Source organism: Aotus nancymaae, unplaced genomic scaffold, assembly GCF_030222135.1.
Source record: "Aotus nancymaae isolate 86718 unplaced genomic scaffold, 86718_ANA_hifiasm-v0.15.2.pri h1tg000036l, whole genome shotgun sequence".
Classification (NCBI taxonomy): Eukaryota; Metazoa; Chordata; class Mammalia; order Primates; family Aotidae; genus Aotus; species Aotus nancymaae.
The window spans coordinates 21,776,005-21,803,568 of NW_026988450.1; the positions used below are offsets into that span (position 1 = coordinate 21,776,005).

The 27,564-nt window shown below is 40.5% G+C and overlaps 1 protein-coding gene across 6 annotated transcripts in view; it reads right to left on the reverse strand.

Annotated features, from left to right (window-relative positions):
- EYA1 (EYA transcriptional coactivator and phosphatase 1) overlaps nt 1-13,672 on the reverse strand; it is a 343,456-nt gene extending 329,784 nt beyond the window's left edge. For 3 of the 6 annotated variants that reach the window (XM_012463624.2, XM_012463622.2, XM_012463623.2), the window contains exon 1: nt 1,239-1,343. In XM_012463624.2, the coding sequence (XP_012319047.1) occupies nt 1,239-1,271 (33 nt within the window). In that variant the 5' untranslated portion in view covers nt 1,272-1,343. Of the gene's footprint in view, nt 1-1,238; nt 1,344-13,442 lie in introns of those variants that run through there. The other 3 variants (XM_012463621.2, XM_012463631.3, XM_064384271.1) reach the window with 3 other exon arrangements.
- Between the last annotated feature and the right edge of the window lie 13,892 nt (nt 13,673-27,564).

The window sequence follows — 27,564 nt, forward strand, 5'->3', positions numbered from 1 at the left end:
AAACGTGGCAGTAAGAAGTTATTAATGAGTTTAGTTTTCATTAACTTTATATAAACTGAAATGTATTTTAACATAATAAATTCAAACATCACAGACCCATCACAGGAGTTTTAAACAATCAAAGGATGAATTAAATGGGTTGAATTCGTTTTCTGTTTAGGGTGAAAGCTACATGATACAAAGTGATCTCAAAGTGCTTTATGTGAATTATCTCACAAGTTGACTTGTGATCCATAAATACACTCTGTAATTGCATACAGTGTGACTGCAAAGATACCTTCATAGCACTTGACCATTTGTTATTAAAATTCCCATCCATTAGCAGTTCCTGCTTATTGCATAACACCAATAGGTCTTGTAAAACACACATTTACAGGAACCACAACAGTGTTACTAAAGATCATGCTTCAGGCTTGTAAGAATTCCACTGCGAACAAAGATGAGCTATGAAATCACAGGTCTGAAAGCATCATATCTGACCAGGGAACTTACAGTGCAAAGTCACGGATGCCGCCCCACATGTTGCTGTGGAAGTTTCCCAAGAAAATAACTTTAACTTAATGAAATATACTTCTTAAAAACTAAAATTCATTGAATTATTCAAGTTCTGTATAACTCAAAGTTATTTGTAAGATGAGCCCTAACTGGAAATATTCCTATATGAACCAAAGGTAGCTTTCTTTCTTCCCGATAAAAACCTTTAGAAAATCTGTGAACCCTTTCTCTTCTGTTCACAAGTCAACAAACAAAATAGGACCTAAGGCTCTCTTATTTTAAGGCCCATTGAAGAGTTCATCAAACTGTGAAACTTCTCCACTAAACACCTGTTTTGAAGACACATACGCACAGGTATAGCCACAAAACAAATACATATAAAACAATCCAAAAAATTGATAGTAATTTAAGTTTTATGAGACAAATATATGTTTTCCCTGAGTCAAAGAAACTGTAAGCCTAAAAATTATCTTATGCATACTGGGATAATTACATAATATTAAGGTTAGGTTTTTCTGCTATGACTCTACTTTTGATAACTGATACCACTGATAAAAGATATAAATTAGGTTAGGCTGATGAAATAGTATACTCCTTAATTCATAACCTTCAAAATCATTAAAAATTGGTACATTGGTACAGAGCTTTTGAGAAATTTCCAGATTCTCAAGTTACAATAAAAATGCCATTATAATTTTAAAAGTAATAACTCTTTCCTTCGGACTGACATTCTGTTTACTTACAGACTGTCCATTTATCCCCCGAGGGTCTTCCATTGAAGACTTCTTCTGAATTATGTATGGGCTGTTAGCTACACACTTCTTCAAAGGGTTCCAACACCCCTGCACCTGTGAACAACAGAGCATCATGCAGTCGTATTAATTGTGTGGCATGCAGTTCAGAGCTGGTCTTCACATCTGCAGCTTTCCATTTACCAGCATGTATACACAAGTCAAGAACACTTACCTTCACTGAATGAATCTTTAAAATAAATATTATGGGCTCACTGTTTATCACAATTTACATGAGCCAAATGTGGCCAAATTATAGCTCAGTTGTGCCTGCTGTCAGCAGCTGCAGCCCGAGGAAAGAAGGGATGGTAGGGGGGCAGGGCGAGCAGCTAAAGAGCTTTCTGCACACATTATTTTTGAGCCAACAGTATAAGAGTTTTTTTTTTCTTTTCTTTTTTCTTCTTTTTGAATTTAGTTTCTCCATGCTATCTATCAACGTCAGCTGCACCACAATGCAAAGAGGAAACGCTAACAAAGAAATATGATTGTAGTCTGAGCAAGGATGAAAGAGAAAAGCTAGAGTTGAGTGTTTTACCCTTAGGGCAAGGATATTATTATACTATTTCTTAGCAAGTTTACATTAGGTCACAGTTTCATGGATGATCAAGTCTGCACCTTCAGACTCAACACCTTCAGGAAGAATGGGTTTGGGGGATGCTTCAAAACATGGACAACAAATGTGGTATTTTAAAATAAATTTCTACACGTAGCTATCTTCAAACAGATAATATAGCCATCCAAATGCCATTCTAATTTCCTAACTTTCAGAATTAATTTGTGTGCTCATACTCAAATGAGGTACTCAAAAGATACTCTCAGGCTTTCTTGCTTGGGCTTGGCAACTGAGAAATTATTCGCCTCTCACATAAACACGAGTGCAGATATTTAAGTATACATGTAATTTTAAGCAAAAAAGTAAAGTGCAATCTTAATATTACCCAAGATAAAATTACACAACAGAGAACATGTAGCAGTGCAATTTCAGCATCACTTTTTATAAAAATACTTGAATTTCTGCATGCTCGCCTGTTAGGAAAGCTACTGCAGTGGCTGGAAGTCAAGAGATTTCAATTCAAGTTCTGACTCTGCCACTAAACAGCTGAATGATCTCATGTGAATAACATAGGCTATCTGAATCTCAGTAGCCTCATCTGGGAAATGAGAAATTTCAACTGAATAGTATCTTGCAGCTTTATATTTTACACAACTATTTCATATTTTATAATTTGATATTTACACACATAATTTGCAGGTAAAATATTCCAAGCATGGCTTATTTAAGAAGTAATTTTTAAGTCCTAGGAGAATTCTCACTTGTTTATTTTGCTCATTATCAATGCTGCAAATGTATGCCCAATCCGCTGTCAACATAAAGTTGATGCTTTTGGACAATGTAAAACATAAATAACTAGATTCTTAAAATTTAGAGAAGCCATACTAAAGCACTATGTTTTTGTGATTTTAACAAGAAACCATTTCATAATGTCAAGTTGTGAGTAAATAAAAATCATATAAATGTATTCATGGTATGTCACACCAAAAAAATATAACACTCTATTTTGAATTTTACACAATTGAAGAACAGAATCTTAAAATTCAACAGCATCGCTTTTAGAGGATTCTTTGCATAATTAGGGAAGAGATATTACAGAATATCCTGGACTGTTTTCATTGCTTAAGTTACTCTCAGGAGGCACATTAACCGTTCCAGGCACCAAGGTGGGATTTTAAAATAATGATAATATTCCTGCTTTACATTGGTAAAAAGCTTTACAGTTGACCAAGTGCTTTCACATAAATTGCCCACAGAGCACCTATATGAGGTAAGACAAAGCCCAGTCTCATTCCTCACAGAAGGGAGCAGGTCTAAGACAAAGCCCCCTCTGAGTTTCCATAAATTCCCATCCTCTCCATACCTGTTCTGTGAACACGTTTCAATCAAAAGCTGTACATTTGATATTCCAGGATTATTTCCCATGTGTTTCTTTCCCATATTTCCATATTGAACTTACTGAACAGTTTAAGGTATTAAGAATGGTCAAGTTACATGAGCATGAAAGGTATTTCATTTGTAATTTTATTTCTGCTGAAGATGAAACTATTCTGTACTAAATTTCATGTTTGTTATTGTTTCCTAGGCTAAAAAGAAAAGACAGATTATTGAGAAGTCAAAACAGTCAGCATTCATTGACTTCAGGTAGATGCCTCCAGTAAAAAAGACTACCACTCAAAACTCAAAAAATTACAGCGAGCCATGGACTTTATTTACAAATCCTCCAGTGCTTGCTAAATCAGTATAGTTGTTTCCAGATTTCTACATGTCAATCCGAACGACGAAATATATGACATGACTAGGTCTACTGATATTTAGGAGCCTGGCTCTGGTAAACCTTTAATTCCCTTGCTGGACTTGATCTTTCATGGTTTATAAATAAGCCTGTCTCCATTATAGCACTCATCTAGTGGGATTGCAATTATTTCCTTACCTGTCTCTCCCGCTAGATTGTAACTCCAAGAGGGATAGGACCATGCCTTACTCTCTAGCTCTAGTCACATATGGCATTCATTAAGTATTCTGAATGAATGAATAAAATGAATAAATGAATGTTGTTGATACATGACAACTTTTGAATACTTGTAAACTTTGAGCTAGAATTAAGTGGGCAGTTAAATGGTGCTGCCATGATTCAATCAACTTAGAAAGCATCCACCAAATTTCTGGCCCTGAGCTTTATTTTGAGTATCCTAAGAAACAGGCTCAAGCAAAACTGGTGACTTGATGTTTATCTATCACCTACCTGCCTGCCTACCTACACACGTAGAGAGTAGTCTGTCATCAAACTGTATAGACATACACATAAGCATATATGGAGGTGAACTTAGATGTGAACTTCTTAGAGGCTTTGTTTAAACCTAGGAGTGGTTTCTAGAAAAGGAAAAGACTATCCAGGTAGGATAATCTAGGTATAGATTAGGTAGGGGGACGTTTGTTTGGGGAGATATGTGGAGTACCAGAGGCAGCTGCCTTGGTGTCAGAGGTGCCCCTGCAGACAGGTGCCATAAGTCTGGTGGCTGTTACCCATTCATAGACCAACACCTTGTGAAAGCAGGAAAGTGGGTTAATCACTCACTTACATCATCTACCCAAAATGGCCAAATCCTTTACTTACCCACTTTTGAGTCGACCATGATAGTACCCTCCAGAGGAGGGGTGCCCCTTGGAGTTGTACACAATGGAATCCTACCTTTCTATTAGCTACTGAAGTGAAAGTTTTCTTCCTAAAGAAACAGGGACTGAGAGGCATCTAGGGCCCTGCCTACCAAGTCTAACAGTCTGGGTTATTCACCCTAAGCATAGAGGAAAAGCCTCTTCCTGAAATGTACTGCATTATCCCCTTAAGTAGAAAAAAAAGGGTCAGCTGAAAAAAAAAAACAAAACACTGAGAAAAAGCTGCACAGTGTTAGGCTGGACATGCATTTAATGATAGCCCAGCTCTCCATATTTTGTAGCTATATGAGGCTACCTAAGAAGAGCAGAAAGTGGCATGCAGCCCCTTCCAAGGCCTCCACAACCCACAGGAGACATAGCAGGGGCACCCCCAGCTCCAGGTGGTAGAGCTCCTGACTGGCATTCACAGTACCAAGCCAGATGACTGCATGGGCATCTGTTGCTGAGCAGAATGGGCAGGCGGCATGAGGAACAGCAGAAGGCCTCCCAGACAACAAGGAAAGAGGAATGATGTCCACATTTGAATGGATCTTTCCAAAACCTTAGGGAACTCTGCCTTCTTCAGTCCTACCCTCAAAGAAACCCAGGTAGGGAAAGTGGAGGAGGAGAACTTAGTCATGGTCTTTGCTGACCATGAATGAAGGGGATGCTTTAGAAAGCAAGATTTTGGACTGTTAATGAAAAGCAAATTTTGTTAGGTAATCTCACCTGATACAGGAATAATGGAAGTTTTAGGAACTGTCACATTTGCCACTCTAGGGAGAGTGGGTTGGAAAGGAGTTGAAATCACATCCTAGCAAACAAACCATGGCAATAAATGTTAGATTTAGGTACTGATCAAACAGACTCTACAGGAAAACATTAAATTGAGACTACAATCTGACAAACATTTGCAATAATACAAAATCCCCCTTAGAGGCCCAGAAGCCTTAGGAAGTTGGGCCACTGGTGATGACATTGTAATTATACTGATAAGAGTTCAGTGGTGCATATTTGGAAGTGATATTTTATCCCTATTGCAATCCATAAGCCTATTAATTTTCAAAATACAGAACATTTTTAAACACAGAAACTTCAAAGTACATAAAATAAAAAATCTATTCTGTACATTCCTGCTATGATTTAAACTCTCCCTGGGCTGCCAATCTTTCTCCCCAATTCTACAAACAGCCCCTACTCCTTAGAAAAGAAAAAAAAACTACACAAAAGAGCTCTGAATCTAAAGTTTGCCAGATTAAGTTAAATCCACATTCACCCTACACAGATACATCATTTTTATTCCATCCATCAGCTAAAGCCAGGCAGTTGATAACATGAGCAATAGCACCCCATTGTACAGGTAAACCTTATCTTATTTTTATTTTAGTTCTAGCTCACCACAAACATCCTGGCTATTTTCAGAACAAAAGATTAGGAGAAGAAAAGTTGGAAAAAGTATAGATTATGGTGACAAGAAGCAGACAGAGAAAGGGTAAAGCCAGCCAGGCCATTGGGACAGACTTCCCAGGTTGAAGAAAAATAGGATGGGGGTGGAGGTGGGGGGTAATATGCTTGGGAAGAAAATAATATTTCTTTTGTATTTTATATATGACATGTATTTTAATTTTTCCTGCTGATTTTGAAAAATAGGTTATATTTTAGATGCCACATTTTTCATCTCTAATGAACCAGAGACCCATCAGATACCATTAATAACTTGTGGCTCCTTGGATGAAAGAATATTTTCATTACAACACACCATCACTTTACTCCTTGCCTTCTCACCAAGTGCTGAGTTTTCTAACATTCCTGAGAAGCAGAAGGAAACTAGTGGTTGAGCATTGCTTTATAGAAAAGAAAAGGGCTATTCTGAAATAAGTCCCCAGAAGACTACAACTACAGATTGAATAAACATATCAAATCAAGGGGTTTCTAAGAAAATTTACAAACAGAAGCCTGCAGTGAAATGAACCACTGGATAAATAACCTCCAGAGCCCTACTCAACTCACTACTTCATGGCTCCAGAAGCCACAAGGTGCCATGTCTGTCACCTCTTCTGTGCTTTCTTCATCTTCCGAAGGAATTTGGTTATATCAAAGAAACAGAGATTGGGCATACTCAGATGAGTGAGACTCAGAAACCATATACTCATCAGTCTTTCAAATAGTAAAAGGGGTACATCCCAACCACTGAAGCTGTTAATGAAAAAAAAGTTGGTTTCTACCTTGGTGAAAGTCTTAGCTGTAGATGTGGTTTCTACAGAAATAAATGTGTACACCAATATCTTTTTATAAACTTTCCACTAATTTACTGGTACTGCTGATTTAAAGTTTTAAGGATGAAGCCTGTTTATAAAGAATAGACAGGCTTCAAAGTAAATATGACCAGATTTCTGCTTCTACCATATGTGACTTCTTTCTAACCTCAGATGGAAAATACTAGGCAAGTAGAAAGTCAGATGAACTGATGCTAATTAGAATGACGACATGCTTATTTGGTAACTAAAATTAAATTCAAACTATATTTTCAAGAACATTAAACCTACAAATTATTTTAATATAGCACTTACTATGTGAACAACATTAAGAAAACTCTAAATAAGTGCCAATTGATTATGACTGGTGGCACACCCATAAGAAATTTGAGGAGTGGTATGTACACAGCTCGAGAACCACTGTCCTATAAAGCCTGTATGTAATGAGGAAATTCAGGGAACCAAGAGAAAAGCACCTAAAACAAAATCTAATCACACATAAGAAGCTTTGTAATTTTACTAGGGTGATATATTGGTTCTGCGCATCCACTGAATTTGGGGCATTGCTAGTCTTCCTCAAATGCTTTGATACAATATATCACAGAAATAGCTTCTCAGCCTACTAAGTCTATAGGATCGGTTTTTAAAATAACAAGCTGCTAAACAACTGTTGGCAAACAAAACTGCCTCCGCTCAGTTGTTATTTTTGCTGCTGTCCAAATTAATGACTACCCCTAAATGATGAATTTTCTTACTTTATTCAAAAGGAGAAGAGATAAGAAATATGCACTCCTTTGCTTTTTTTTTTTTTTTTTTTTAACTTTTAAGTTTAGGGACATATGTGCATGTTTGTTATATAGGTAGATTTGTGTCATGGAGGTTTGTTGTACTTATTTCATCACCCAGGTATTAAGTTTAGTGCCCATCAGTCATTTTTCTTTCTTTCTTTTTTTTTTTTTTTTTTTTTGAGACAGAGTTTTGCTCTTGTTACCCAGGCTGGAGTGTAATGGCGTGATCCCGGCTCACCGCAACCTCTGCCTCCTGGGTTCAGGCAATTCTCCTGCCTCAGCCTCCTGAGTAGCTGGGATTACAGGCACGCGCCACCATGCCCAGCTAATTTTTTGTATTAGTAGAGATGGGGTTTCACCTTGCTAACCAGGATGGTCTCGATCTCTTGACCTTGTGATCCACCCGCCTTGGCCTCCCAAAGTGCTGGGATTATAGGCGTGAGCCACCACGCCCAGCCCTAGTCATTTTTCTTGATCCTCTCCCTCCTACCACCCTCCACCATACAATAGACCCCAGTGTGTGTTGTTCCCCTTTATGTATCCGTGTGTTCTCATCAGTCAGCTCCCACCTGTAAGTGTGAACATGCATTGTTTGGTTTTCTGTTCCTGCATTAGTTTGCTAAGTATGATGGCCTTCAACTCCATCCATGTTCTTGCAAAGGACGTGACCTTATTCTTCTTTTGGCTGCATTTTATTCCATGGTGTATATGTACCACATTTTCTTTATCCAGTCTACCACTGATGGGCATTTAGGTTGATTTAATGTCTTTGCTATTGTAAATAGTGCTGCAGTGAACATACAAATGCATGTGTCTTTATAATAGAACGATTTACATTCCTTTGGGTATATTCTCAGTAATGGGATTGCTGGGTTGAATGGTATTTCTGTTTTTTAGTCTTTGAGGAATCGCTACACTGTCTTTCATAATGGTTGAACTCATTTACCTTCCCATCAACAGAGTATAAGCATTCCTTTTTCCCTGCAACCTCACCAGCATCTGTTATTCTTTGACATTTTAATAATAAACATCTGACTGGTATGAGATAGTATCTCATTATGGTTTTGATTTGCATTTCTCTAATGATCAGCGATGATCAGTGATGATGATCTTTCCTTCATATGATTTTTGGCCACATGTATGCCTTTGGAAAGTGTCTGTTCATGTCCTTTGCCCACTTTTTAATGGGGCTGTTTTTATTTCTTGTAAATTTGTTTAAGTTCCTTATAGATGTTGGATATTAGACCTTCGTCAGATTCATAGTTTGAAAACATTTTCTCCCATTCTGTAGATTGTCTGTTCACTCTGTTGATAGTTTCCTTTGCTGTGCAGAAGCTCTTTAGATCTCACTTGTCAATTTTTGCTTTTGTTACAATTTCTTTTGGTGTCTTCCTCATGAAATCTTTGCCCATTCCTATATCCAGAATGGTGTTGCCTAGATTTTCTTCCAGGGTTTTTATAGTTTTGGGTTTTACATTTATCGTTTACTTTTATCTAGAAAGATCTACCACCAAACACCTCCTAATATGTTAAAAATATACCACAACAACTTGTCCATGATGGAAAGCAAACAGTGGTTACGTGGAGCAGAGGTTGGGGAGTGATGAACTGCAGAGTGGCCTTTTTTTTTTAAATTTATATAAACAGTTTATTTACTCTAAACAGCCACACAGACAAAACGCCATATAAACACAAAGGAAGTGTTTGTGGTATTGAAAGTGTACTGTATCTCAAGGGTAGTGTTTACATGGGTGTATATAATTGTCAAAACTCATTGAGCTATAAGCTTCACAAAGCTGAGTTTTAAAAATATGACACAACTTACATTCCTATAAGTTATCAACCTTTTTTTCCAGTACCATCAAGGAAGTAAGAAACTGTAGTTTAGTTTCTGATAGATGGTGACTACCTTCTTCACTGGCCATAATATCTAGTCCTTGCCTTTCCAAATTAAACATGATGTTAGTGCTGATCTTTGTTTAGGTGTTCATCCACCAACATCCCTCTCAAATGCAGGTGAGATTTATTCCTACTTGAGTAAATCATATAGTTCAACATCCAACAATATTCATTTTTAGGTGTAGAAATGAAGAAGGGACTGCAAAACATATCTGCTTTAAGAGATGAAGATTAGAAAACATATAATGTTCTCTAATATTAAGGATCAATTGATATGAAAATAACTGATATGATCCCATAGGTTTAATTTTTTTTTAGTATTTAAATCAGGAAAGAGAAAATAAATGCCCTCTTGCTCTACTCCAACACCCATCTCCAACCTGTGATAACCACAACTCAAGTTTAGCAAAGCAGTTTCCTCATTTCCTGGATGCTGACTCTTACTTTTCATTGCTTCTTGACCAGAGTAAGGATTGGCTGATGGAATTAGACTGCAGGACTGCAGTCTCAGGGACCAAAAAACCAAAAATAAAAAGACAGTAATGGAGAAAGCATTAAGCTGTCAGAAAAGAGGCCCTGACTCAGGCTTTCTTTGAATTTCACTCTTTCCTTAAAACCAAAGGGCAACTCACATTAAAGCAAAGCTAGAAACGTGCAAGAAATCGGTCTCCCCTCAATACTATGAGAAAAAAAGTTAATGGGTGGCATAACATGATGGAAATATACATGGCAAAGGATGTCATGATGGGGTCACAGAAGGAAGTCATGGAATCTAAAATTTTATCTAGGGCAGCCATCATCTGAAACATCCTTGGCAGAAAGTCAATCTGCTTCTACATGAACAGTTCTGGGAACAGAAACCCACCTCCTAAAAGCTTCTTAAAGACTGACCTTCCTGCTCTGGACTAGCTCGTTAAGCCACCTGGACCAGAGCTGGAAGTCTTTAGAAGGATTTTCCTTATATTAAACTGAAATCAAATCATGAAAGCCCTCTTTTCTAAGGTCAGTTTTTCTTCTGTACCAACACAATATTTCTTTTTTTGCGGGGAGCGGGGGGACACAGCCAACCAACACAATATTTCAACATCCTTCCATACAAAATGGTCCTTGAAATATTTGAAGATTACAATCTTTCCTAAAGACTGCTCTCTAGACCTGAAACCTGATTGTACATTTTTTAAAATGAGTTACTTAACTTTCTGATCCCCCTCCAGAGAACCTGCCTGTTGGTCAATGACCTTTAGATCTGAACACTATTGGCACTTACTGAGCTTAGGGACATTCAAATGCTTCTGTAAATGGAGTGTTTTCAAGTAGTAATTCCTCTGTTCTATATTTGGAAAACTGATTCATTTCTGTGAAATTCTCATCTTGCTAGTTTCTGCCTATCAGTCAAGCTCACTCAGATTCTCTTTGACTCATGATTTCGTAAGCCAATGACAGGGATATCCATTCCAGTTTTGTGTAATATGCCAACCTAAAAATGATTCATCACTTTAGCTTTCTTCTTTCAAGTAACAGATACCAATGATGAAAGGGAGAAAGCCAAAAGCAGAGCCAGTCTGGATGAGCCAAAGGGTAGACTGAAAACTCAGGGCAGTAGGGTAGGGCTTTAAGTCTGTAACTCTGGCACTTATCAACTCTGTAATCTTGGAAATATCAACCAGTCTGAGCCTGTTGTTGTTTTTTTTTTTTATCAGTACAATGGCATTAATGCCATCTAATAGGATGGAAAAAACTGACGATGCACCCTACACATAGTACATGCTCAATAAATATGTGTAAGTGGATGATAAGCACTTCATAAAGGATAAAAGGTCAAAAAACCAAAATGCAATACACTCAGTTGCCTATTTTTATATCCAAAAAAGTAGCTATGTCATGTAACTCAATTTTCTAAGAAAAACACTTTTAGAAGTTGCATTTCAGTTTACTAAGATAACAATCAATACTGTTACTGTAACACCTTTCTCTTTAATTATTTTTTGTATACATCTCAACTTCTTTGTAGGCAAAATAATTCCACTATTAGATTTTTTTTCATAGTTCTTATTTTGTTCCCTATTTTAATTGGCACTTCTCTCTGCTTTCTCTCCAAGGCCTTTACACTTCTCTCTGCTTTGTGCTCTCTCTTGAGCAGGGAACAGGTCTAATTTAGTTTCATTTGGTCTGACATCCATGCCTGTTCAAATCTCGGCCCAGCTACCATCCCAGCACATCAGTGTCTACCCTAGGCCTCTCCTGCTCACCCGCAGCTATCCTAGACTATTCCCAGATGCCCCTAGTGCCAACAACTCTCCACCTGGCCAATGCCCCTTCCACCTAGAGTGCTATATAGTCGCCAAGTCTCATTCAAGCCACTCCTCCAGGAAGCATTGCACACCTATTTTTTTTCCCCCATCTGAGCACCAGTCATACTGATTGGGTCACAATTGTCCACCAGACTGCTTGCTCTTTCAGTGCAGAAACCGTTTTTATCCATGTAACAAAATGTCTGGTATATTGGACACTTTGCAATAGTGGCTGAACGAACAACTAAAAGGACAGACCCAGGACAATGGAAGAATGCCTTCATTGACCAACATGGACATCCTGCTCTTACCTTATTCCTATACTCTGCGCTCATAGCCAGGATCCTCTGTGCTTAGTAGACACTTTCTACCGATTTTTTATTTTTATCTTTTGAGACGGAGTCTCGCTCTGTCGCCCAGTTTCGAGCACAGTAGCGCGATCTTGGCTCACTGCAACCTCCACCTTCCTGGTTCAAGCAGTTCCTCTGCCTCAGCCTCCCGAGTAGCTGGGATTACAGGCACAGGCCACCACGCCCAGCCAATTTTTTGTGTGTATTTTTAGTAGAGACAGGGTTTCACCATGTTGGCCAGAGTGGTCTCGAACTCCTGATCTCAGGCAATCCACCTGCCTCGGTCTCCCAAAGTGCTGAGATTACAGGCGTGAGCCACCACACCCGGCCGGATTCTTTTGAATATATAATCAGTTCACACTTCATAGATTTCAGTCCCTCTGCCATTGGAATTTTTTAAAGATGCCTTCAGTTTTATGAGGTGATTTACCTATGTAGCATTAGTCAGCCTTGCTACCACCACAGAAGTCTGGTGGGCCTTAATTAACACAAAGGAAACGACAAAAAGTGTTTACACAGCAGGCATTATTCCCACCCACCTGTCCCCAATTCTCATGAAAGGTAAAGCAGAGATCTTGTTTATTTTTCTTTACTTTCCTAATTATTTACTGAAATAACAGTTATCTGAAAGTAGACCCCTCCAATTCATCTCTAAACTCGCCTCTTTGACTTGGGCCAATCAAACCACTTTTGGCCAAAAGAAAGAACGGGCCAGAAAGCGCTAAAACTAAATACCTGCTTTCCCCGGGCTGCCCTCCAAATGTTTCCCATTACTGCAGCTTCGAGCGCACGCACGTGTGTAAGACAGCAATCACAACATCAAATCAGGCCGAGAGGACCCTCCCCTACGTCCCCCAACTTCCCAATCAGTTACCACCTCCCCGAAGGAAAACAAACCGGCCCCTGACACATCCCTCCACGTGCAGCGCCCCGACGCCCCGGGCCATGGGCGGCCGCGCCTCTCCCCTGCCGGCCTCTGCGCAAGGCCCCATTATTGCGCGCGCCCCGCGCCTTTCCAGGTGGCTTCGCGTACCTGGCAGCGGCGCCCTCGGCCTCGGAGGCGGCCCGGGCGTGCTGGGGCGCGGGCGGCGCTCGCTGGGAGTCGGGGCGCCCCTCAGCCGCTTCCTGGGCGCCGATGGCTGCCCTCCTGCCCCAGGTTAGGGCCGCAGGCGTCAGCGGCCCCGGGCTCTCGGCCGCCTCCTGGGAGCCCAGGGTCAGATTTAGTTTCACAACAACGTCTCCTCGTCACCGCAACCCAACTGGAGGCCGAAGCCGGCGGGGCGGGGCGGGAGCGCGGCCGCCGCTGGCCACGGTGGGAAGCGGGCGCGGGGCGCGGGGGACCCCGGGCAGCGCGGCTGCACTTACTCGTGTCACTACTGCGGCGACGCGGGGCTGAGGAACCGGTTCTTCCAAAAGCAAACCGAAAATGGGTAACCAAGAGGCCGGGGCAGCGCTAAGAGGGGTTCCGCCTCGGTGTTTAGGGTAAAAAACCTGGCTCGGGCTTCCAGAAATTCGAGCCAGCGGTGGCTTTTTCTTTCTTTCCTTTCTAAATGCGCCTGTGCCTCCGGTCGAGGGGCGCCCTTCCCGCGGCTCCGAGTGCACAGAGACACCAGGGCTGGCGCTGGAGAGGGGAGCCCTCTTCCCAACACCCCTAGGCCTCCCCCGTACCCCCCTAGCCCCTGCCCTGGGCCCGACGCCCCTCAGCTCTGCAGCAGGGGAGCCTGGGCCTGCAGCCCACTGCCCCGCAGGGTGTCTCGGACGCCTGGCCCCTGCAGCGTTTTCTACCGGAGAGGCCTCAGAAACAGAAGGAGGGGGTGGTGGGTTAGCTCTGTCACGGCGAGGAAGCTAAGTGTGCCTGGGGAGGTCCTGAAGGGGAGGATGGGTGGAGTGATTTGGTGATTGGAGGCGAGGGGCTGTAGGTTGGATGTAAAGGAATATTCGGTCAGCCTGAAACTGATGAAAACATCTGGGATTAAAATAACTTTAGAAGTGATCTTAAAGGTATGTATTCTAACTTCTTATAGATAGCAGAACTGAGGCCAAGAACGGTTAATGTCGGGCAGGGGAGCCTTGACTAAATGTCCAGGCCTAACCTATTATCCTTTCTTTTAAACTTTTTGTCCTTCTTTGCACCAAGGGGCGCTTTGGGAGGATAGGGGGAAGTTTCTGTAACCCCAAATTTCCCCTGTCTCTGTAACTTAAGGGGAGCTGAAGAACCTTTATTCAGCCTGCAAAGTATTTCAGCATTGGATGAAGCATCCATTGCAAGCCCGTAATCTGAGATGTTCCTTCTCCAGGAATTTCCTCTTACTTGATTGGGGAATCCAATCAGGAGCAGTGAAAGATACGCAAATGCCTTGATGATTTGCTCTTATAAGGACTCATCACTTCTCAGTGAGCATCAGAATGTTGGCTCTTCTCTCCCTCCAATGAAATCCCTTCCCCATCCCCCACTCAATTGTTCACATCCAATGAGATCATGTAAGCAAAAGGGTCTTAGAAAGTGGAAAGCATAGCATGAATGCAGGTATTATTGTACATACTCTTTCAAAATTGTCTAGATTCACACGCTTTACTGTTGTTTCCGTCGGTCATCGAGTATCTGTTGACTTGTGCTAGATGCCACGAAGTTAGAGTCAGAACAATGAGATCGAATCCTTCACCTTCAAAGGCCACAGATTATAGATTCTGAGATAAGACCAATACACAGGAAATAATCAGAAATCTACACAAAGACTGATTTTTTTTTTTTTTTTTTTTGGTCCTAAACTGTTGGATACTTTTATGTTTTCAGACCCAGAAACTTTACAAAATATAGACCATGTATATTGGGTGAGGGAGACTTCATGTTAACCCAGTAAGACCCCAATACCTTCTCCAAATAGAAATGTTAACCAAATTATCTAGCTGATGAGGATGGCTTTTGCTTTTGGAAAAGGAATCCACTACCTACGCTTTCTACCTATTAACAAAGAATTACTATAACATAAAAAAGCAAATTCAGAGACTCTTAAAAGATTAAGTGATCAAAATTTTATTTAGGGGGGAGAAAAAATAACCCAAAGCTACCACATACAGTGTTTGCTAAGAACTTACCAAAGGCAATGAGTTTCTCGTGTCAAAGATTGCAGTAATACTATTTGCAAATCATATTTTAAAAATCAATCTATATAATTTAGAAGTAACATATCACCTAAAATTTTTATGTATTAATAGAAGAATTATTTTGATACTTTATCCTAGTATTCTTAAAGTTTGAGAGAACAATCCTCAAAGCAAATATCTGACCCTTTTTTTTTTTTAGGGAAACCCACTTTCATATGGCCTTGGATAAAAACCGATCTAAATGGTGAACCAGTTTCTGAATTTGAAGATGTCGAGAATTATTTCATCACTCTTTCAGAAAGGCCATAGATTAAAATATTGCCAGGAGTGGATTCAGAAGATAAGAGTCATATTCAGAATTTTTTATTTAGGAAAATTATTTGCACAAAGCACATTTATTTAGCACAGTATAAAATTCTTCATATTCTCCAAAACGGGAGTAGCAGGAGCCAATTCATCCAGTATAATGTATTCCAGACACTTGCTGGAATAAACAATGCTCTTGAGCCCCTCAGATGCATAGCCAATAGGGAGCTGTTGACTACTTGAGGTTTTTACACATCACTCAGCCAGATCAGAAATCCAAATCCCAAATCAGTCACAGGCACACAGTGTGGGTTTACAGTCCTGCCTGGATATAGGGTCACCACCTGCAAATGAGTTATACCACCCAAGATGGGTTTATTTTTGATTAAAGTATACTTAATTTTTAAATTTTACATGAATACAAGTATGAATAAAATTTTCAATAAAAATTTAAATGTCCTTTGCAACACCAAGCCAAAACAAGCTAGAACACATATTCATAATTATCCATCTGAGATTATATTTGAGTTTATATACATATATTGATATCGACATAAATATAGATATGTTTATCTGTAGAATTTCCATGTGAGTAACTAGAATATGCCATAAGGACTCAATTATGTATCTGTTGGTTTATATTGGACTTAGAACATTCAGCTGTTCACATATCACAAAATGTTAATTCTAACTGCTATCCTAACCTACATTATGTATCATAAAGAAATGACAATGGTTTTTTTCACATGAAGACAAAAATTGCTGAAGTGTAGAGTTATACTCTGGCTTATGGCATAAACACAGAACACGTGACAGAAATGTACATTTAAACTCGGGTTCTATTCATATTCTCAAATACAGATCTACAAAAGGCAAAGGGCAAACATCAACAAGAGTTTTTAGTACTTTGAGCATTTATACTCTCCCTACACTAAGAGGTTAGGTATGTTGTAATCACTCCCGATTCAAAAGAAATTCTCTCTCTTTCTCTCTCTCTTTGTCTCACACAGGGACACACTGAAAATTTCTTCATTATTTAGTTTGGCAATGTAATTTCCTATAGAAAAACTTCCCAAATGCACCTAAAAGGAGTTATTCTTAAGAAGGAGAATGAAGATCCAACCCTTTAACTGAGATCAAGGTTTCTTCCTGAGCATCAGTGAGAGAAGACTGGGCCATGTGGGAACAGCTTAGAGTGAAGCCAACTCCCCAGGTACCAGTAGAAATTTTCTTATACAAAGAAACAATTTTTTAAAATGAATCATTCTTTTCCAACACTGGGCTTTTTTTCTTTCACTTAGCTAAATCACTTAACATGGTGAGGAATTATGTTAACTCTTTCAGTATAAAGTGCATCTCTTCAGTCTAGAGAGCATTAGTTGAAGGCACTAGAATAATAATGCCAACAAAAGTTTTACTAAGACTAAAGATACAATCTCTAAGCTCTCAGACCTTTATATTATAAATAAGTACATGTACTCTTTATGGGAATACGCTGTAATCTGAAAATTAATTTCTATGCCCACGGATCCTCTAAAATAGGTATGAACTAAACTATGGAGAAGTTTACTCACTAGGTAGGAACTTATTACATGAGCCATAAATTGTGACTTTTTTGCCCAATTTCTTATTACATCAGAACTGGTTTTCTAAAGCAGCTACTGTTGACTAACATTAGGAAGTAAATTTCCCCATTAAGACTTCTAAAGGACAGATTCTTTAATTATACCAGGGATTTGGGAGGTATGCAGTGAAAGGATCTGGGGTGAAGGGAACAAGCTTACTTTTATCTTTTGTCACTGACAGCTTAGGAGACCAAGTGAGGAATGCAACACTAGGATTCTTGGCCAGATTTCTACTAAGGCAAAGACTTAAGGTTAATTTTCAAGTACTGTTTTACCTATGTCTCATAAATAATTACTATGCTAAACTTTAATTAACTAAAAAGTAAAACCTATTCTGTTGAATGTTTTCTTTTAGTGAATCAAAGTTACTGAGATAAACTGTTTCTGAATATTTAACTTATCTAATTTTTATTTTATCACTTTTTTCTCTTGGCAGAAATATGTATACATATATATATATTTATACATTTTTGTTGTCATATATATGCCTATATATATGCTTTTTGTTGTTAGCTGTTAGAGGTGAAACTTCCCTGAACTTTCAATTCACTTTTATCCAGATTTTTCTATTTATTACCATATCCATTTGTGAGCTGACATTTACAGAAATGATATTTAACAAGTGCTTTTGGGGAATATGATTACTCAGTGTATCAGTCACATGTTCTCCCTCTCCCCCCAAAAAAGGCAATGGTTGATTGTTCTTTTAAAATGTCTACATCATATGACAAACAAACATCAGATTTATTATTTTCTCTCACAACTTGGGAATTTTAAATATAGCACTTTTTTCTTCAAGAATAAAATTGCAGATAAATTTTAAAAATAATATTCATCATTTTGCACTTCCAGTATGGTTTAGAACAGAACTGCATGCTCCACAAGTAAACCCTAATGGCCAGCAGAAAAGAAATGCTTCGAAGTTTGACTCATGAAGAGTGGACCTCAAGTTTATGACTTTTAGATTCTATTTCCCCAGACATACTACTTGCACTTATCTAGGTTAAATCTCATTTGCTATTTCCTGACCATGCTTTTGGCAGATAGCTGATAATACTTTTGTTGACTTTGGTTTACAGTTGTAAATTACTGTTAAACTTTTTAAAAAGAAAAATCTTTCATTCTGTGAGTTCTGTCATCATGCAAAAACAAAACTAAACAGGTATACCCTTATTTTACAAAGGCCAGGATATGAAAGCTTGGCTTCATCAAAAAGATGTGACATTAAAGATTTTATTCTATAAAAACATAGGCTGGATGGAGGCCCATTGAGACAAAACAAGCAGCTCTTCATTGGCCAACAATAAGCCTGAAGAGTAGTCCTAGAGGTAGCAGTAAAAATAATTTTCAGACTTCCTTGCCTTGTATGCCAAACCAAGCACCACCAAAGTGCCAAAATTGGTGCCAAAGGAGTAGTGGAAAGAAGAAAGCTAACAATACATTATTTGTTTGATAAGTATAAAACATTTAGAGTGAGGAAAATTAAGTTTCCAACATGGTAATTATCTTCACTTCGTAGCATATAACAAGAAGCACTGAAAAGCTATTTTGGGTAATGAAAATCTAAGTGTCCTTGAATATTAGTCAGATAGAGGGCTGAATTGCTGATTGGGTTGACTTGTTTTGTTTTGTTGTCTGTTTGTTTTCTGTTTTGTTTATTCCTTGCCTCCTTGTGGTTTCTCTCCTAACAGGAGATATTTTGTGTGTATTGTTTGGCTAGGGTATTCAATTTTTATCAAATAAATGCATTATTCTTAAGCTATCCTTTAAAGAAGAAAACTGAAAATTGCTTTATAGCATCACTTAAAACCAGTGCTCTTACCTGATATTAAACATATGTATAAACTGAATCATGACTCAAAACCATATGTTTGTGGTGAGTTTGAAAGGAGGAACTCCAAAGAATAAATTTTATCATTTGTTTTTCAGAATGCACAGTATACTAACAACTATTGGCCATTTTATTCTGAAATATTTGTCCCAGGATTTCACTTAATTTGCTGAAGGTAATGATGAGGTAAATGGCTAGCCCAAATTTTGCCTACATCTAACATAATACAGATACTTTCCCTAAAATCATAGAATGTATATATGCAAAAGGAAAACTCAAATCACAACAGCTAAAGAAAACTACTGATGAGCTGGGACAAAATGTTTGTTGGAGTAAAAACTAGTTACTCATACACTCACATATGTAAACAAGATAACATGAATCCTGTGGTCACTGCGGTGTGATCCCTTATAACAATTTTTAATCTTTAAAGTTATGTATAACTCCTTAGCAGTCTCAAGTCACTAATTTAATAGGTCTGGGTCGGGTCCCAGCAACTCGGGTAATTCTTACATGCAAGCAGATGCAATGACATCCACGGAGGGAAAACGGCGTGCGTTTGTTTACCTGTACTCTGTGCTGTTAGAAGTGGATTGCCAGTGAGGCGAGACACAGGGGGATATGAACGCATGTTGAAAATTAATTGTGAGCTAGAAATGCTGATCAAATCGTTTGCATCACAAATAAATGTTTGCTGTTCAAGAAATACTGCAAATATGGTTGCAAGGATCAAAAGTGGATGGCTCATTTGATGTGAAAATTGAGCTTGGGAGGGAGGGGACAGAGAAAGAAAGAGAGAGAGAAAGAGAGAGAGGGGTCGCTCGCAGGTCTGTGGCGACTTGGGAGGAATCCTATGACCTCCCAAGTCATAGGAATAAAATGAAAAGACCAAGGAAAGACTTGAGCCCAGTTCATATAGTTAAGCAAAATTCACCTCAGGTAGGAGGATTTTCTTTCGTCGATTTCACCTTCACTCTACGGAAATCTAGCTTCTTATGCAAGGCTTATCTCATTTCTCAAGCCTAGGACGCTGGTGTATTTTGAAGCAGTCTCCTAGAAGTCCTGGGAGACTCCGGGATCTGGTACTGTGTGCAGGCGCGACCTGTAGCTCTGCCTGGTGGATCTGCAATTCGATTTCAGGCCTTTTTCCCCCTCGGCATTTTTTTTTTTTTTTTTCCTGACTACTTGAGAGGAAAAAAACAAAAACTGTATAAGAAACTCGAGAAGAGACTGTGGGATGTAGAACCGCACACGTGGTCCTGCAAATTGGACAGGAGGCTGGGGGAGGAGGGGAAGAGAGGAGAAGTGAAACTAGAAATTATGGTGCAGCTTGAGAATTCGAGAATCTCCATTGTTCTTTCCCAGTCTGTATTGTTTTTGGTTCTTCACATCTGCACTTATCTAATAAAAGTGGAAGAGGGAAGGTGATGGTCTGAACAGGGACCTGTCTATGGAAAGAAACGTACAAGCATATTTTTGCCGGGAAACCTCAAAAGAGAGATGCAATTCCCGAGGCTGTTTCAAAGTAGCTGTAGATTATTTTACCAAAGATCACAAACAGCTTCTTTGTCCAAATCTAAGACACAAAGATGTATCAACTCCCTCAAACAGGACATTTTCTTTCCTTTAGAGAGCAGTCAGGCCCTCAGGAATTAGAGAAGATGAAAGAACATCCTTTTATGATATGTTTTGAGTAGCTAAACAGGTAGGCAGATAAAAGAAAGTGGATTGCTTCAGGAAGCCGTTTTGCTTCAGAATGTGCCTTTTTTGGCTAAAAATAATTTATTGTAAATAAAATGAAAAGACAAACTTCTGTCAATGTAGATGCATCATTTGAAAAATAAACGAATTTTCTTTGGAAAGGAGAAGATAAATCAAAGTGCTACTTCTTATAGCTCAAGTCAAGATTTAATAAAAATGATTTCCCCATACAAATGTTGAGTTTTGTTTTTCTTTCTAACATGTCTTGAATTAAACAAAACCTGTTAACAAGGTTGTAATGAAAACTCGGCATGATCTAAACATCCAAAGAGAGAAATTCTAGAGTGATTGTATTTGGGGACCGCAAAGATTTTATTGCTGGATATTACTGAAGTAGAGGCTGTGAAAGCAGTGAGACTCTACCTGGGGCCGGGTGGCAGGGGAAGACGACTTTAGAAAACATTCCTCCAATTCAAAAAAAAAAAACAAGAAAAACAAAAAAACTGCATAAAAGGTTGAGCTGAGTTTTTTTTTTTTTTTTTTTTTTCAGGATATATTTTCAAATGTATAGATTTTGAAGGCCAATTGCCAATTCACGAATGAATGGAAATAAAACACAAGAGCAAATGCCAAATGCCTGTGGTTTATGTATGCTTCGTAAAATCACGGGGTTTTTATATTCGTGTGGGTAATGGAGAGAGATAAAATGATAGATAAAAACCCGTTTGGGTTTGTCATGGATTTCCATCCACGACAGACATTTTCTTAAGCTTCCAAATTCTTCATACAAACACTTGTCTAATATTTTCAGCTTCTAACACGGCAGCAGACATTTCCTTATTTTGCTTCTCCGAAGTACTTGGGAAAAGATAACCCAAGAGATCCTTCTAAGTGAAGCCTGTCCTTGCTGCTTGACCTTAGGAAACCATGGGAAGTGTGTGGCCATCTCTGCAAGGATGCTGGGTGTGAAGAGGTGAGGGGACTTCAGCAGACGTCCACCGTCCCTTGTTCTTGTGGAGGTTTGAATAACGCTTATCTAGCACCATTCTTCGCATGCAAGGAAGGCAAAGGAGAGCGCTCCTTCGAGTGGGAGAAGTGAATGTAAGGAGCATTTTAGGACGACTTGGTGAGGAGGGCTGATCAGGAAAGCCTCCTGGGGCTGCTGAGTCCCTTAAAGATTGGGCAAGTTTGCGGATGAGGCCTGCGGGTCGCTCCTGCAGGCGCTGGCTCGCTGTTTCCAAGCCGCCACCCCCGCGCTCTCGCGCCCGTGGCAGCCACGAGTGTCCTGGGCGCGGAAACCCCTCCCGGCGGCGCCTATTACTAGCAGCTGCTTCTGCTTAGCCCTGCGAGGATCGGTTTGCCCCAACCCACGGCCTCTCCCAGGGTTCAGTCTCCTCCCGCCCCTCCCTCCCTTCCCCGCCTCTCCCCGCAACTCCGCAGCGGCCGCGGCCAGTCGACGCTGTCGCGCAGTCACTGGCGCAGGTTCTCAGCTCTCGGTCGGGGGTTCGGGGGAGGGAGCAGGAGGAACGAGCCAGAAGGAACAGGAGGCTTTAAGCCCACCGTGGGAGGTTAGAGGAAGGCGCTGTGGCTGCGGGATTAGGAGGCCACAGACGGGAACGGCGCCGAGCCGGACTAGCTGTAGAAAGCTGCCTCTCTCCACCCCGCCACAGCGCGCCGAAAAGGAGCGGGAGGCCTGGGCGGTTGAGAGGCGCTCCTGCGCCCACCCGGGCCTTGCTGGCCACCTGTGGCGTCGGGGGGACGACCTGCGGAGAGGGTGCAGGGATACTGCTGCCCTTACGCAGGGACCCTGGGGATTAGCGAAACGCTTCGCCTCGCCGGTGCCGGGGGAAAGCTCAAGGTGACCCCAGGGGCAGAGTAGCCGTGGCGGTCCTCTCCCTGTTTTTGGTACTCCACTTTTAGCGTCTGCTAGAGACGAACGCCCGGGAAGCGCAAGGATTCGATGGACTGGGACAGGAAAAGCGGCTCTGCCGCACAGGACAGCGCAGGCTGGGGGCCGAGCCAGTGAGGTAGCCCAGGCTGCAGCGACTGGCGTCGGTTTCTCCTCCGAGCGCTGGGCGGGAGTGAGACCCTGGGTCACGGCAAGAGTCGCCGGGTGAGAGTGAGGGTGAGGACGGGCCCGACCCTTGGCGCCTAGCTGTAAAGGGGCCTAATGCGCGTTTGTCGCCAAGGGAGGCCTGTTCTGACATTAAGGAGTGTCAGATACTCAAGGGTAAGCTTCCGAAGAAAGTTTCCACCTAGACTGTGGCAGTATTTTGGAAAATGAGCCTCATCCGTGGCTAGCATGAGTTAGATTTCCGCTCCTCTGCACAGTTCTGTTCTGCTGGCTTAGCACGAGGAACAATAGCATCTCTCCTGCCCAGAAGTGACCAAAGCAAAATGGCCTATCGGGTCCTTCTCCCCGCCCACTGCCGAGAGTAGGGGGCTCATCTGTCAGTAGAGGGCACACCCATTCGTGCCTGTGTCATATTTGACAGCCGAAGGGATCTTAGCGATATCGCAGTCGTCCAACCCTGCAGTTCTACTGATGAAGAAATGAACATTCCCAGGGGTCAAGTGACCTGCCCAAGATGACATCGCTGTATGCCCAGCGTCTAAAACAGTTCCCGGTGCAGGGCGAACCACCATTAAATATGTGTTCAATGAATGAACACCCAGCAAGGTGGTCGTAGACTCGGGATCGGAGTAACAACAGGCTGGGGTGTTTTCCTCCCAAAGACGCGCTCCAAGGCCAGGACCCAGCACTCCCAAACCCAGATGCCCTCTTGCTGACAGATTCTGGCGACCAAACCCGGAACTCCTCGCCCTTCTCTTCTGATTTCTAAGAATCCGCGGTCTCTAGCCCTAACCCCAACCCCACCTCCGTTTTCATCTCTCAGTTCTAGAGTCTGTGTTGTGGTCAGTACCATTTTCTTACTATCAAAAACGGCCGAGGGCAGAAAATTACGATAAGTAAAGCATAGTCTCCTCTCTCCTTTAAGGACATCCCCGCACTTTTGGCGGTCTTAGCCGCGGCCAAGTACAAGCCACCCGTTTCAGGGCAGGGGTGGAGCCTTTAAAGGGTTGCTCGGGGCAGCTTTAGCATTCCTCCCCTAGCCGCCCGCCGGGAACGTCCAATCTAAGAGGTAAAAATGCGAGCGTGCAGCGCAGCGCAGCTTGAAAACAAGACCCCTCCACCTCCAGCCGTAAGACCCTAGCCAATTGTTGCCCTGAGCTGAGGCCTCCTAGAATTTCTGGGGCCGCCACTGCTCTTGGGGGAATCGTGGGACACAGTCCGCGGAAAGAACAAAGCTAGGCGCCAGGAAGCGCCGACCAGCCCGGACGGGTCAGCCGGGTCCCTGCCGTCTCGGGGTCTTTCCAAGAAGCAAGAAGGTGACTGCAGGACGGAAACGACGCCCAGTTACCGTTTCCTGGAGAAACACCTTTGCTAATGCATTTAGGGAGGTTGCTAATTGTTAGCCATGTGCCACTTGAAGACCAATAGGGCTTTCTCAGGTAAAGACGTCCTCCCCCAGAGGGCAGATGACGGTAGTTTTCTGGAGGTGGAGAGAGATTTGGGACATTTTGGAAGTTTCGATCTACAGCTTTAAAAACCACTCTGACAGAAAACGTTTGTAAATCCATTCGTTGTAAGCACCTGGAGGAAAGGCCGGTTCTCGTCCCTAATACAGAGCTTGCTCACGGAATTGCCCTGGACATTGAATGAATGCGGGACCATTTGCGTTAATACCGGCAATGTTCTTTCTCTGATGACACTACAAAGCTGTCATTTTCCCTATTTCTATGATCGCTATTGGACCCAAGTAAATAATTTCAATTTCATGACTGTCCGCTTGGAAAGCTATTAAAGGAACTGTTTTTTCATCTGATACATCTAAGTTATCAGCAGGGGCTTAGAACTGGGGTTCCCTCCGAGACGATTGCTAATATTTTCTGAGATTACCTCTGTTCATTGTGATCAGAGAAACACGTATCCATGTTTATACTCACATTGAAGGAATGTGAAGTAACAAATATACGGTTTACTAAAAATATATGTAACTTCATTTCTTTGGAAGAAAGATGACTGGGAGAGATGCTCCCAGCCCTCTTTACTGATACTGATTTGGGACAGTACATAGTGTCTAGGGAAAGAGTCACTGTAAAAGAAATAGCATAGCAGCTAAACTAATCTGGTGATCCAACTATCTTTTTCAAATGTTCCCTATTGTACCTGTGCATGAATATAAAAACCCTACATAGCTCCATTTTCTTATATTAGCAAAAGTTCTGGAAAATATTGCAAATTATTCATGGAAGAAATAAATGAAGAATGACATTTTCAAATATTAGGTATAGACACCTGCAAATCTCTAATTTTCCTGAGGTTAAGCCTTGCTTTCCTTTTCTGTTGCAATTTAAACTTGAAAAAAATATTTTTTTCTTTTTTAACAGAGAGGAGGGGAGGGAAGAGGTGAGGAGGGAGGGGAGAAATCATTTGAAAAAATATCTATAGGTAATATTGAATTCTTGGTCTAACATCTCTTAACAAAGAGAATTTGTCTTGCCTCTTTCAAAGTACTTTTGCAATAATGAGTTTTTCATTTTCACCTGTTAATGTCACACACTCTGTATTTTTAGTATACTTCAAGCAGACGTGCATTAAAGGAACATAAAGAAAAATCTCCCCCTGGCCAGCCAATCTGTGGAGTCTGTGGAGATGTACGATGCTGTTAATTCCTCTGAGCTCCATCTGTGGAAATGATGAAGGCTAGCCATTATGTAGGATTGTGAGGTTAAATTAATTAGGTTCTTCCATTATAATGCAGTCTTCTGGAGATGGTTGCCATTTTCCCTTTAAATGTCATTATTTCTAGATCTAGTTAGCAGCTGATGCAATTAAAGAGGAGATAATGTAAATTTAGCAATACAAATAACACTTTCTTTCATGTATGTTGAAAAATGCAAGACAAGAAGGACCAGCCAAGTTGTACCTGCCTGCTATAAACAACTGATGTAACTCATACTTTAAAAGAATAAACTAAAACCAGCCAGTGTGCACTTAGATTCTTTTCTTCAGTAAATTCTTGAATCAATACTTTTGTTTCATGTTTTCATGTTCTCAGTAATGTTAACATATCCAGTTACAAACTCTTGCCAGTAAGAAAGAAAATACGCCCTGCTGTGCACCCTTCTAAACACTTTTAAAGAATGATGCTTTCTTTTCATTTGGAATTATAATTTTGATTGTCTGTGGTATCTTTGCAATCTCCAATGGATAATGAGTGGACACACTTCATTTCCTAAACTAATCACCTGAGGGGAAAACAAGGTCACATTAGCAAACCCAATAACATCTCTGATCTCCTACAACAAGGGCATATATAAGCACAAAAATAGCATTAATTATGATATTTATTCTGCCACTGCAGAAACATCAGAAAGACTGGTAGGCTAATGAATCTATACAGCAAGTATTAAAAACAGATGTATTCCTGTTGCATGAGAGAGTAAAAATGTATTAGTAATAGGTGATAAACTGTACATTCTAAAGAAATAGTGCAATATAATTTTTTTTAAGTTTTGAAACTTTCAAGGAATATTTTATTAGTCATAGTTAATAAAAAACCCTTGATACTCAATATCCAGTATTTCTAGCACCAATATTTAAACAGATCACAGATATAAAGATAAGCCCTCTTGTTCATAAATAACAGTTTTGTTTGCCCCAAGTATTTTCAGCTTTTCTCTTTTAGTTTTTTGCAAATGACTACACATTTTTAATTATCTATAAGGTGTACTACAAGATACAGTTTAGCTTATGAAAACACAGCTCATTTAAATGTAGGAGATCCAGGTATACTGTTAGCCTTCTAATGCATTTGTGGGTTTTCCTTGACAGTTATATATCCCTTGAAGTCTGGAGTATCTACTGTTTCCTCAAAGAGAGGTACTTAGTAACGTGTCATAGCCAGCACTCCCTCTTCCACCCCGGGTTGCATGTGTTTGGATGCCAGATTACACTGGTGCTTTTACTGTGGGTTGTGAAGCCCTGGTGAATTCCAGGTGAAGACTACTGGCAGTCAGAGATTCTTAGGTGCTCTAAGAACCAGGGTACCCTGGTAACAGGCGCAGGTACCGGCAGACAGGCAGACAGTGACTACCCCCAAAGCTGTCTTCAATTCAAGATCTTATACCCTTTTCCTAAATGCACAGGAAAGCCATTAGATCCAGGAATCTAAAAGTAGCAGTGTAGTTTGAACCCGGAATGTCTCTGATTTATGGAAATTTACAGTTTAGCAAATAGTAATTAGGTTGAAGGTACAGAACAGAACAATCAAGTCTAAAGATCCAACTAACTAAAATAAACATTGTATTTATTAGCTACCCGGAAGTAGGTCACCAGCAATCAGACATCCCATTACCCTCATTCCTTTCCTACCTCTTCTCTCTCTTATGCCATCTTCCCAAATCAACATTTTCCTTTACTTTCAAAAAGGAGGATCTAGATTTTGGACCTTTAAAAACTTTATTCTTTTCAGACCTCCTGGAGATATAAATCAGATTAGAAAAAAAGAAAAGAAGAAAGAATATGAATGAGATGCTTACAATTGAAAAGACTTTGCCTCTCCCTTACTTTCCTTTTTTCATTTTTTCTTTTTTTTTGCTTTTAGCTCACAGAGGGAAAACCGTAAAATTCTCTGCAGCACACACTATAAATTGCCTTTTGCTGAAAGTTTTAATACTTAATTTAAAGTCAAAGGATATTTTCTTGACTACTTTAGCCCTTGCTGTTCATCTGGGAGAAAATCCAGGTGGGAAATTTAATGTAATTCAGTAAAATTTTCCAGTTTAGCCTTGTTGAAGGCAAACATCTTGAGTGGAGCAGGTACTTTCAGATGCAAATTCAAAATCTGTTTTT